The sequence below is a fragment of the Atta colombica genome, unplaced genomic scaffold, assembly GCF_001594045.1.
Source record: "Atta colombica isolate Treedump-2 unplaced genomic scaffold, Acol1.0 scaffold155, whole genome shotgun sequence".
Lineage (NCBI taxonomy): Eukaryota > Metazoa > Arthropoda > Insecta > Hymenoptera > Formicidae > Atta > Atta colombica.
In genome coordinates, this window is record NW_017259245.1 from 1368498 (window position 1) to 1382844 (window position 14347).

Below are 14347 nucleotides of genomic sequence, written 5' to 3' on the forward strand. Positions count from 1 at the left end.
AAAAGTATCGAAGTTGATCACGTGATTAATGAATCAGTTCAATTCGTATACTTTCGCATTGACGCGCACTGATCAGTGCTGATCAGACACCGCACAAAGAAAGGGATTTATTCTCTTTCATTTCTCATACCGAAAGTAGTATAATTATAAAAATCACGATTTTTCAACGATATATATTAACAATTTGTTTCACGATTAGCCCTCGACATAAAGTGACGAATGTGCAGAAGGCATCGTAACGATAAACGAAGCAAATTTGTATATTTTGGAAAAAACAAGAAATGAGGTAGGTAATTCAAATTAAAGTCAATTGAGCGATAGTGTACGATGATAAATTCGATGCGATTGAAATCCGAAGAGGACAACAGATCCAGATTTTTCGATAATGCGTCATATGTCGTCCATCGTTCTAACCTAACCTAACCTAATTTCTTCACCCGCGCTAAACATAGTCGATATCCAAAAATCGTGCTACGCTTGAGATCTATTCCGATTCGAACTTACCAGAGGTACAATTTGTCGCAAATGACAAAAGAATTTCGGAAATCCCAGAGCTTATCGCGTTGCACTTTATGTCGTAGACGGAACGTGTGAAAAAGCAGGGGAACACGCCACGGTTGGATACAGTTACCTGAATTAACCTGAACTAACCTCAACTAATTAGACGTACATACGTTGAGCAGTTTAAACAAGTGAGTTAAGACAGCAGTCGTTTTTCTTAACTTTATTATTTCACTTTCTATTTGTGCAGTGTGCTTTTCTACTACATTCTACTTCCTTTTAAGAATAAAAATCCGGAAATCTATTCAAGTCTGATGTCAATCAATGTCAATATGCGAGATAATACAGTGTATGACTCGTCGTCGGCGAATGGAATCCTTAGCGAGTTAGTTTCAAATTAATTTTCGTCACTTGATAATGATTAGGTTATTAAACTAAAGTATAACAATATGATATTGATCCTTGAACATAACAAACTGGCCAATATACACTTTCAGTACTGGAAATATAAGTCTGTTTTTATTCCTACATTAGAACTTTCTCTTTCATCATATATCAAATATTTTACTTTGTGTTCCAAAATTATTACATTAGTTCAGCTATAGAAAGTAGACCTTATATTGCAACCTGGATTTTTCATTTTTTAAATGGAGCAGAGCATTTTTGAATGCATCTCTTTCAATTTAATATATTTGCCGACATCTTTTATATATTATATAAAATTGTAGTAATAAAAAGTGTATATTAATTACTTTCCATTTACATATTGATTCTCAGATAATTCTCACTTGTGACATCATAACTCAGTTGAATGGACATTTCTTTTGCATGAGAAGTGAAATTTAACTGAGTTTTTACCTACAATCTGCATAAGCTCGAGTATGTGCTTTATTAACTCTTTAAAAATGAAGTTATGTTTACCTGTGTTGTTATTGATAACTTTTCATCATAGAAAACAAGTAGTGACATCATTAATCTGAGTTTAAAATACTCAGATCACTTTCAACTTAATTTGACTTGTGTGGAAAGCAACTATTATAGAAGAGAGAACAATATTGAATATAATTCCTTTTACATATAAATATAAGATTCTTATTAAAAATATAGTGTTATTTGTTTTTATGCAAATAGTTGTATTTCCAGATCCATTTTCACTATATTATCTAATGATTAAAGATTACCAACAGAGTCATCAATTCATTCATGAATTTCTTGGTTATTTTTAATTACATATTATGAAATTGGACCTAATTTATAAATATATTGTCAAATATTTTATTAAGAGGCTGCAAATTAATCCAGATTGTCAACTTATACCAAATTACTAATAAAATGTAATTGAAATGAATATTTGTGATAAGTATAATAATTAGAATAGATTAATCAATGTAAGAGTACATTAAATTCTGTGTAAAAATAATTTTATATAAATACAAAAAAGGTTTTGAGTAAATACTATTAAATTACATAAGTTTCATTGGAGAATAGTGTACAAAGTAGATTATGTATAAATAGTAGACTCCATTTAAGTACATAGAAAATCTTTCTTTGCCTCTTTTAATGTGTTCTAAAACAATATTTTGTCTGTGTGTATAAAAAATAAAATCTATTTTTTCTAAAAATTGCTATATTAAATAATTTTAAATAAAATTTAATAACACTTCATGCAAGTTATTTTGTATATTTTAATGAGCTTTATAATCCATATTAAATAAATTGCAGATGGATATCTCCGACGAACTGTTTGATGTAAGACCAAGTTGTAGTATTTCTACAAGTTTGAATGTGACGGGAACAAGAGATTTAATGCAGGATCCAGTACAAGAGAAAGATTCTAATAGTATCTTAATTAAAAATATTGCAGTAAAACTTACACGTTTACAAAGTGCAAAAGAAGAAAGAATAAAAAAAATATTAAAATCTAAGAGAAGAAATAGATGGAGACATGGTTTGTTAAATGGGAAGTTTTCTAAAAAAAAGAAAAAAAAAGTTCTTTCTTCTAAGTCTTCGAGTTCTCAGCAAGCATTTCGAAATACGAAACCTGATACAGAAGCTATATCGTCAGAAGACAGAGGAAATGGACAAATAAATACATACTTGCATAACCAATTGTGTCACAAAGAATTGTATGAAAATGCTCAACAGAATGAGCAAAGAGTAAGTAATGTTGCACAAAACAAGACTGAAACTTTTAATTTCTCAACGTGTAAGACGAAGAAAGAAGATTTGTATGTAACTTATGCATGTTCACGTACTTTACCATATAAATTTTATCGGAAAAACATCATACCTAATAGTGCAAGCGCAATAGATTATTGTGATTCTTTATCATCAAGTAGCAAGGACACAGAATCAAGTTTGCATAGTAATCAATCCAATCTTATTGACTATTTATCTCATAAAAATACAAAGGTAACGAACACACTGATTCGTTTAAGATTGAAACTTATGGCTAAAAAAATGAAAAAGAGGCTGAATGAATGGAAATTTAAAAGGAAAAGTGCATATAGTGATAAATATTCGTCTGACAGTGAAACAGAAGAGCAACGTGTACCAAGCAAAAAATGTCGAAGAATAGTATTCATGGAAGAATCTGATAGTGAAAATGAAACTGTAAATAATACGACAACCATTAAGGACAATAATCGGAGTGAATCTCATTTATCTGTTGAAAAGATTGATACAAAGAAAACATGTATACAGTTTAGCTCTCCAGCGAAGGTTATTTTAACAAAATTAGAAAAAATGGAAGATGAAGATGTTATTAAGTGGCGAAACAGTAAAATAAAGCCTTCAGATATTGCATCTGAATCAGAAGGACAATTAGAGCGACGAAAGTTATCACGAAATTTGGTAGCTTCAGACAAATCTCAAGACAAATTAATTTTGCCAACAGCAGATTGGTTTTCGGAAACACAAGATATTGCTAGGGATTCTCCATTGATCAATAGTTACACTGATAAACGAAGTTATGCAGTAAGGTTAAAGTTGAATAAGCTACGGAAGAAATACAAGCTGTTCAAGAAGCCTAGAGTTCTGCTAATAAAACTAGATACTTTACAATGTTCTTCTAAAGATGGTAGATATTCAGTGACTGAGGTCGAACGTTTAACAAAGGAATACCTAAACTTTGTGATAAATTCCATTTCCAAAAGTAAACCTCATGAATTAATGTATAAATACTTGCGCTTACAAAGCATAATGGACGCAAATATCACTTGCATGAAAGGTCATAGTATAAACTCTAGTTTGTCCAGGGAACAAAGTATGAACGAAAGCTTTAAATGCTTCATCGAAGAAAATTCAATAAAAGGTACAATTCTTTCTTTAAAATAATCTTACTTAATTTTATCTTTTTATAATTATTTTTAAATTAAGGAAAATAATCCTATTTTTGGACAAAGCGAATGCTTAATAATACTAATATGCACATTTTTGAAAATATTTACATTTTTTTCTTCAGTTTTATAAACTGTTTATCGATTCGGTTTGTTGCGAGGGGATAATCACTAGCTGAAATATCACATGAAAGATTACATGATTACATTTGATTTCATATGATTTTATCTGATTATAAATAATTTTCTTCATTACATATGAAATCATTTGGTAAAATAAATGATTTTATCTGATATACACAATGATTTCTCGTGATTGCATATGTAATTATATACTGAGAGAAAATGAAATAGTTGTGGCAACTATAAAATTGACAACTTTTACAATTTTTTACAAAAGTATTTGTAATTAGTTTTACAAAGTAATAGCAACTAAAGTAGTACTGAATACTATAAAAAATATTGTCATGATAATAATATAATAGATACTATTAGTTGATAATGAAATAATGACTCAAAACTAAGTAGTTACTTTTGATTTATTTGAAATTGCTTTCATGAAAATAGATATAATAATTACATTTTTCTGGTTTAGGCAAAAATTTTGTATAAAGCACTCTATCTCATAATTAATCATTATTGAAATAATTTTAAGAAATACATTTAAAATCTTTTCTCTAAAGTCGCAGCACAAGCAGTACGCGACATTGTTATTAAAGCGACATAGCAGATTTCACTTTCTCTTAAAAAGAAAACCATTCAGCTCATAATAAAAAGCGCAGCATTGGGTTTCGAACTTGGAAGACAAAAATAAATGAAAAATGCATACAAAAATTTATAACTATGTATAAAGTTTTGTGTATTATAAAATTTTAATAAGAACAAGTAAATTAAGTAAATTAAGGAAATATAATAATATTAATCATTTGTATTTAACTACAAATTTATAATTACTGATTTTCTTCTTTGAGTATGAGATTATTATATGAGGATTTCATATCGTATCAAATTCATATTTGAATTTTATAAGGATTTCAAGGACACTGCTCCATTATTACATTAAGTGATTACATTAAGTGATTACTTCTTCAGTATATTGGATTTAAAATGTAATCTCAAACTGAAGCTGAAATATTATTCCAATTTACATATTAGTATTATTAAATATTAAAATCCCCGCTTTAACTAAAAATAGAATTAATTTTTCTAATTAATTTATTCTCGTTGATCTAAAATTTCGAATAATAATAATTATTTAATATGATTTTATTTTAATTTGTATTGCAGACATTCAAATCACAGAAAATAGCGGAAATGCTCCATTCCAGATTCATCGAAATCTCATTCAAAATCATTGTAAAACTTTATCTTTAAGAACATCTGAAAAGAAGAATAGTACTTTGTCACGGAAGCGTTTAGAATTATGGCGAAACGCGTTTCGTTCATTAATAACGTCGGAAAAATCACAAAAGACAATCGCTTCTACATCGAAATCAACAACAGAAACACTCTCCATTCCGCAAAGCTCACCGAAGAAATCGGTGAATGCAGTATGCGAAAATGTTGTCATTTTAGCTTCCACATCTACGTCTTCCATGAAACATACAACACCGGTCGAATTTCCTTGGCCGAACAAACAGATAAAAGACTCAACAAAGCCGACAAAGTGTAATGATACATCTAAATTTAAGTCATCCATCAGCAGTAAAAATCTTCCAAATGACGCGAATGTTGATAAAATCATCTCTAAAAGCGACTTAACTCAATCTAAAAACGATACTGTTTCTAAAAGTCCGTGTAAAAACGCAAAAATGACAGACAATGTTATTACATTAGACTCTTTCTTAAATTCGAACAAGAAGATATCAGAGATGTCACCGAAATTGCATAAAAAAGCAACCAATCTTAAATTGTCAACTAATGATAAATCTGAAAAGTCAAAGACTTCGAAAAACTGCAGCGTTGAACAATTATTTCAAACAATACGACACAAAAAAGAGGAATCACATAAGTGCATTGCGTGTGGTTCGTCATTCAAGAATTATGATTTGTGGATGAAACATTTGGCTAACAATTTTAATACAACACATATGAATGTGAATTCTAAATCTTCCTATGCATCAAAATGCATAAAAGCCTCGCTTTTAAAAATTATGAGCAAGGAGAAAAAATTGGAGAACTCGAAACCATCGACATCGAAATGTTCTTCAGTTAATGAAGAAAGTGGCTCACATCAATTAGATAAACTCGTTGTTAATTCCGATATGGAAAGTTCATCATCTTCTTCTTCTTCCTTGTCATCATTGGAAGCCATCAAAATGCGCCGTGAACAATTCAAAGTGTCAAAAAATAAAATGAAAAGTAGGTCAGCTAAGTCAAAATCTAGTCGAAATTCATCAAGTGGAGCGAAAATTCCAGACTCCAATAATGTTGAATGTAGTTCAACGAACATTAGAGTAAAACAAAAAATAACATGCAAGATTTGTTCAAAGTCCTTTGATACCAATCAACAACTTTTTGAGGATATGGCAAAACATATGCATAACGATTTCCAAAATATGCAAACAGCGATCGAAAATTATATTATTTCTACACAAGAGTCTAATAAGACTAATGATCAAGTCTCCAATAATACGGTGAAAAATTCAATAGAAGCAGCCATGGAAGAAGTTGAAGTAACTAGAAATGATATCAATGAATCAGAGAAGAGTCAGCCAGAAAATATAAACGAATCGAGTGCGAAGAATCTTTTGAGTTCAGAAGTATCACAACAAGATGCAACCAAAGAAAAAAACAAAATTTTAAACTTATTAATGGCAGAATATACTATAGAGCAGAATGTAAAAGAACAGTCGACACCTGCAACGAATAACGTCGAACAGGAAGTTGGTAAAACGCAGTGTGCGGAGAAAGAAAACATATGTGACGCTGGACCATCTTCAGAACTTCAATTGGAGAAATTCTTCACTATTTGTGAGTGCCATAAACCCAAAAACGAAACAATTGAGGCGATGGGATCGAACATTTACATCGAAATAGTTTTGTTGTGTACCACTTGCCAGACAATATTTCGAGGCTTGGAATGCTTCGAAGTGCATTGTACGAGTTCTGTGGATGGCACGCTCTGTAATAAAAATCGACTGCAAGGTAGAAAGTCCAAATTACTCTGTGTCAGCTGTCAGCAGATATTGAATTCTCTCCACGATTTGTTGCAACATCTAACAATGCATTCTCGGCTTAATTGCAGAGGCACGGTGACATTTTCTTGTAGCACATGCAAAGTCATCTTCTACAGTTTTGGACCGCTCTTCGAGAGCCATTTCCAAAATCATGAGAAGAATTCATTATTCCTGGCTAGTCGTCTCTCGTTTCCAAGGCCTTCATACATCAGCTCAAAACTTATCAAGTTACCAGCGACAGACATACCGATAGAGCAGCTTTATATGCAAATAGCCGATTATGTGTGCCAACATTGTAGAATGCCTTTTATCTATGAACAAGATCTGAAATCACACAAGATGATTTGCGAAAGCCACAATGTCGAGTCTCACATCAGATCTTCGGATGGCAAAACCTCAATCACCCCTAGCAAAATACCAATTTTGCTAATATGCGGATTCTGTAACAAGACATTTTACAGCAGGATGTCTTTTGAACTGCATTCGTTGGAACATACGCAGAAGCGGGAGGTACACTTGCATTATACTTGCGTAGCTGTTACCGCCGTAACGAAAGTATATATCTGCAAAGTATGCACAACCATGTGGCAATGTTTGCAGACCTTCAGAGAACATTGGCGAACTCACAGTGAGCTGCGGGCGGAATATATATGCTCTCTCTGTCGTAATTATTTCCATAGTGTTGAACTGTTCCAGAAGCACGCGCTCGTACACAGAAACAATGAGAAGAAGCAGATACCGATCACATGCGAGGTAATCTATCGCGACATCAGTGATCGCAACTCTAACATAAATTCGCAAAGAGACATTATCATAAACGAATTACCTTATATGAATTTGAGTTATTTCGACAATAAGAAAAATTTCATTGATAAGACAGTGAACAATAAATCATGCGAATCACAAAAATCGACTCGCTTATTGCTGAAAAATCTCATGAATGAGAACCTATCTACGCAATCATCAGTACGTTCCAATAAAGAAGCAACCAGAAATGTCCCACAGGTTCCGTTACAAGTTCCCTCGTCTAATTTTCTCGTCACGCAATCAGAACCAAATAACAATTCGGGGAATCTTGGTGATGACTCGGATGAGGACCTAACGATAATGTTGTCGGAAAGTGAAGAAAGTTCAATATCGAGTGGGGTCAAAAGAAATGTTGATAGTATGCCTTCCATTATGCCAGAAAACACGAAATTAACGACGTCCGATTCTGCTATTACTGATGGGCAAATGCGATGTTTTAACGATACGACTCTGATCGCAGCATCTTCAAAGACTTCAAGTTATGTAAGAGAAAGTGCAAATTTAAATTCCCAAATTAGTGTCATAACTTCGATAGAATCCGAGAATACGCAGTTGAAAACAAATTCGAGCGTTTCGAAGGATAACAATACTCTCGAAAATAGTGTAGATCATTTGGTGTCGTCAATGGCAGATTCTTCGAGAGAAGACCTTAAAGAATCATTATCGGAAAACGTCATGAGTTCTGTGCCTAAGGCTTTCTTACGCGTGAAGTCCTTGGCAGAATTAACAAATACTCCACCGGAGAAATCCTTATGTCAAATGTGTGGCATGCCATTCGAGTCTCGGCAGAAATTGAAGACACATATGTTAACACACAATCGGCCTCTCCAAAACAAGAAAGATGACCAAATAACTTCGTCCGGCAATATACAAGTCTGGCCAACTAAATCGATGTTCAATCCTCAAATAGCTATGCCCACAACATCAACTCAGGATCATTCCCTCTCTTCTGTAATGACTCCATCCGTCACCGTGCATCCGAATACAGTAGTCTCGACCAATTCTCGACAATATCAAGTGATCGGCGTGAAGCCATTGCGTCCAATTAAATATAACGCGAACGTAGAAACATCAAAATTGAAAGAAGCATTATATCAAGAAAAGTCAAGGTGTGTTTCGTTAAACAATGTCGATACTACTTCGCAAATCTCGCAGAAGACAGCTTATCATCAAAACTTGCCGTCTCTTGTCAATTATCCATTAAACAAGTCAGTCCAATCTGCTCAACAGCATCAGAATACTGGCACCGTAGCTGTTAGACCATTCTTACAAACTTATCAAACATCCAAACTACCGCCACCATATTTGCAACAGCATTCGCAGCAACTACAACATCCACATCTGATGCATCAACAGAAACAACATCAAATCCAACAGTTGCAGCAGCCACAACTGCAGCAGACGCAGCAACAACAACAGTCACAACTGCAACAACAGCAGCAGCGACAAGTACAACAACTACATCAGCAATCGCAGCACCTGCAACAACAGTTACAACGACATTTACAATTGCAGTTACAATTACAACAGCAGCAACAGTTGCAACACCAGCAACATCAACCACTACAGCAGCAGCAACAATTGAATGTTGGCAATAATATTATGCATTACATAATATCTAAGAGAGACATGTCTTACCAATTACACCCCACTAACCTAATACCAACGAGCACGGATAACGTTATGCTCGTAACTGTAAACACAATGCAACAGGTCTCGCAAAATCCGGATCGTTACATCTGCATATATTGTCCAGGTTTTGAGTGTGGTTCGGTGCAGGAGTTTGCACTGCACGAACATTCACCGAAGCATGAAGCCCGTAGTCGTTATAACAACGTTACTTATTTATCTTGAACATAATCTAGATGATAATTATATTTCTTGAAAGTTAGAAGACGATTGATATTAACGAACACAATCACTCTTCGATGAACATATAGATTCTATGCCATTTTAATTAACATTAGAATCACATGATACTGATGTGACCAAGTTATAATTTACTGATCTGTAAATAAATGCATTTTCATCTGAACAGAGAGACATTTTTGTTATTTTTCTGAATTAGAACAGAAACTTAAATACTCTTATATAATTTAATTAATTTTTTGGTAAGTTCTGCAGATATGTTATTTAATTCCTTTTGTTTAAATGTAATTTAAATGATTTTCTTTTTAATTCAATTTTTTTTTTTTTTTTTTTTTTTAATATTTAGCATCTTAGATATTAATATTACATTTATCGTACAATAAAGCATTTCAAGTCTTGATTGACTCCAAGAAAGAAAAATTATTTTATCTCTCTATGCTATAGCCAATCAAACTTAAAATTTTTATCGTACGATAAATATAATACAAGTCTTAAACGTCAAGTAACACGGTATTTATTGTATTGACTTTTTTCCTATTTGTAATAGTCATTGTGAAAAAAACTTTTTTCATGATGTGATATTATTTGTCATTCCTTGTAGCATTTTCATTAATTTGTTTTATTATGCTTCTGCATTCTTTTCTATTTTAATATGTTTATGAAAATAACTAGCAATTCATTACATGATGATTATTCTTGTCGAAATGTAATTTAATTGATTTATATTTTGCAACTTAATACAATTTGATAGATATAAGAAGAATTTTTTTGTCATCATTTTCATAGTTTTCATTTGTGTAATCTTTATCAGTCCTATATTTTATTTTATCATACTTGTAATTAATTATACTATTCCTCATATTGATAACTATATTTTTATTCATTCATAACTACATTAAGCAATGACATTTTATGCTTTATTTCGTTTAAGATGCAGAAACTTTTTTTTTTAACAAAATTGGTGTTTTATACACACACACACACACACACACACACACAAAATACATACAGTGCTAACAGATGCTTAACAGATGTCAAAATTTCATAAAAAGTTATAAGGACATATATTTTGCCATATGTTTTGTGTTATTATTATTATTATTCATTATTATTAATTCATTATTATTAAGATTCTTAAGTAATTACTGCAGCTATAATGAATCGTAAAAACAATTTGTAAAAACAATTTGAATAAAATGAAATGATAAGATCGCTTCAAAACAATTGTAAAAATGGACGAAAGCTATCCTTATCCCCCCTGCTAGTAAATAATCGTAAAATGATAAGTCGTGCCATTTATCATTTTTTTTTCGATTATTTATTAACTTTCAGGGGGAATAAGTATATAGTTTTTATCGATTTTTATAAATGTTTTAAAGCGTTTTTTATCCAAATTGTCTTTATTTACAAATGGCACGTAATAAAAACTAATATATCATTTCTCGCTTCCGACGTCACGGTTCAAAATGGCATCTTTCTGCTTTTTATTTCTACGCAATTAATTAATAATAGAACATAAATATATTTTACGAAAGAAAATATTAGTATGACTACTATTAATAAGAAATTGAATCTTAAATGTATATCCCAAAAACATGTAATTCGGAAACGATTAGATCGTTTATTTGTTTAAATTGATAGAATAACAATTTATTATTATAATTAGGTACTACTAATCACAGATGAAGACTATGTACATTTTCCTATATCCGATTTCTAATGTCATTAACCTTTAATTGGTGACGTATGTCAAATTAACTTTCTATCACTAGTGGTGACGTGATGTCAAATTGAATCCGTATCATTACTGTGATATTTTTTTCACTATCCGCTACTGCATTCCTTGCTCTACGCAGTTCATTAGTTCTCAATCGACTGTGAAAGTTGAACATATATTATGTTTTTCCCATTTTTGTTATCAAATTACGACATTAGAAGTTATTAGTAACTGATATCGCAGAATCTGTGTTTACTTTCAATGTTCCAGTAGTAGAAAACTTATAATTCTCTATTTGTGTCCGCTATATTTCTTCATCCAATAAATATGTATCAGTATTTAATTTTATCATCACTATTCATAAAAATCATTATAATATATTAATATTAGTAAAATATGATTTTATTTAAGGATACATCAAATTGTCGTCACATCACTAATGATATCAAGAAAAGAAGAAGTTCACTACTTGAAGGTTAAAGAAGATAAAATATAATTTAAATGTTCATAGAAAAAATATAGAAACAGATAATAAATTTCTATTATCAATAATCGTTTAATAAATGATGTAATCATAAATATTAAATTTTCAAAAAAGATTAAATTTTTGAATTAACTTTTTGTAACCAGTATTGTATTTTATGATTGTTTATTTAGCAACATATTTTGCAAAATATGTTAATATTCAGTTAACTACTACTAACTAATGTTAAATTTAAAAAATATTTAAAAATCTACATGTCAAAAATACATAGTTAGGCAACAATGCAACAATGAAAGAATATTTTTAGAAGATATAAAGATTAGAATTAGGATTTAAACTAATTTCAAATTACTAATATTCTTTTCTTGTGCAATATTGTGCGTGCGTGCGTGCGCACAGTGTGCGCACAAGAAAAAATGTTAATAATTTAAAATTAATTTAACATATATATAAAAAATAATGTTTCAATGTAATTATGAATTTATCATTAAACAAAACCAAATATTCAAAAAATGGTTTGAATAATGAAGATACATTATCCAAAGTATACAATTATAGTTCTGTTGTAATTCCATTTAAAAACCGAATGTTACAATGTACCAAATGTTTTGCAATCGATTCTAAAGTGTAGAATCGATCACCTTATTTTTATTTTTTATTCCTTAGCAAAAGAGGCATCTATATTACTCTAAGATAAGACTTTGCGTTTCTATATATTTTTTTTAGAAAATAATTGCGGTTAATATCAAAACACATTATCGCGATTTGATATTGTTATGCGAGCAAGTTTGATACAATAAGATTTTAATGATGCATCATTTTAAATTTCTTTTTTCAACATAAAATTTTAACAATTTCAGAAAGATGTTTCAAGATTCAGTAATGAATTATAAATGAGAGACAAAGATATAAATTGTTTGTCAATATTGTTATTTATTCCTTCTATTGTATCTTTTCAGTTATTTTCAACTATTTTTGTATTTTACAATCATCTAAATTTGTTAATTTATTATCGATTGAAACATTGCATCAAATCTTGTATTAAGTTTTTGCTTTATTTCAAAATTTGTCATTAAATTTGTTTATTGTTAAGATTTCATTTAATAATGATGATTATAATTATTTTCTTTTTTCTACTTTCTAAAATGAAGTACGGAAAAAAATAATTTTATCTTGTCACATTATAATGACAATATTGGATAATATCGTTAGTCACTTGTGTAAATTATAATAGATTAATTTCTAATTAATATAATTATTAATAATGATATTAACAATTATCATTAATATTTTAATGATACATATTTTTGCGAACAATTTTTTTGTCAATTCTGATTTTAAAGCGATAAGAATAAAAATAAGATGTATGATAGATTATAAATTAGTTGACTAAATTTTATATAACTATTCTAGTTAGTTCACAGGTCATTATCACACAGTCCTTAGTCTAAATCATTATTATTTGCATAGCATTAAGAAAAAGAATATGTTACAAACTTTTTAGAACAACAAACAATTTGCGTTAATTATATTGTTAAATTTTTAACGATAGCGTTTGTTTATTGAGATATTTTCAGTACGTTATTTTAAATTTTTGTGATTGTGTAAGAGGTATGTACTCTTTTTTTTATGTAAATGAATATTATTACATGTATTCATAAAATACAGAAAACAAATGATTGCGAATTGATCAGTGTATTTGTCTATATTTAACTAACAATAAGTATCTAACTGGAATAATCCAGTGATTTATAAAAATATTCATATTTATGTAATTATTCTGAACATGTTTTAAGAGAGATGTTATAGGATTTTATGCTGAGAGGAATGTATATCACATTCAGTTGATTAGATTTTTGCTGAAAAATGATGTATAAAGGACTTGCAATGATATAATATACGTATATCGCATTCATATTCTGAAACTTATATTAAATTTTTATTTATTATGTTAAACTATTGTTTATATCAAATTTATTAATATAATTGAAAATTTATATAATATTCTGTCAGTCAAGGATTTCTGTGATATCTCTGAAACATTAAAGTTGTAAAGTTAATGTTAAAAAGATCTGAGCCTCTCTTTACAAACATATTACGCGTAATATAATATTGTACAATTTTTTAGCACGTATTTGTAAATAGATGAATATTAACAAGATTTTCAAATTAATCTCTATGTAGAACAGTTCGCGTTGTTGTTTTATTAAAGAAATAAAGTTCAACAGATGATTAAATATTTTCGATGTTGAATTGTTATAATACTGTTACATGTTTCTCAAATGAGCTTGATAATATTCGAAATTGTTTATGAAATGATCTTCATTTATTTTTAACGATATATGTTAATCATATTTTTACGCGTCTCTCCAGTATATTATGATTGAAATCGTCTAAAATTCACACATTAAAATTTTATATATAAAGTTTTAATCTTAAAATTTTTTAATTT

At 29.9% G+C, this 14347-nt stretch overlaps 1 protein-coding gene across 6 annotated transcripts in view; it reads left to right on the top strand.

Annotated features, from left to right (window-relative positions):
- Positions 1–9769, top strand: part of LOC108685734 — a 10580-nt gene extending 811 nt beyond the window's left edge. The window contains exons 1-5 of one of the 6 annotated variants that reach the window (XM_018190687.1): positions 97–286; positions 582–692; positions 786–886; positions 2224–3814; positions 5127–9769. In XM_018190687.1, coding sequence (XP_018046176.1) covers positions 2224–3814; positions 5127–9679 — 6144 coding nt within the window. In that variant the 5' untranslated portion in view covers positions 97–286; positions 582–692; positions 786–886 and the 3' untranslated portion in view covers positions 9680–9769. Of the gene's footprint in view, positions 1–96; positions 287–443; positions 510–581; positions 693–785; positions 887–1303; positions 1381–2223; positions 3815–5126 lie in introns of those variants that run through there. The other 5 variants (XM_018190688.1, XM_018190689.1, XM_018190690.1 and 2 more) reach the window with 5 other exon arrangements.
- The last annotated feature ends 4578 nt before the right edge of the window (positions 9770–14347 follow it).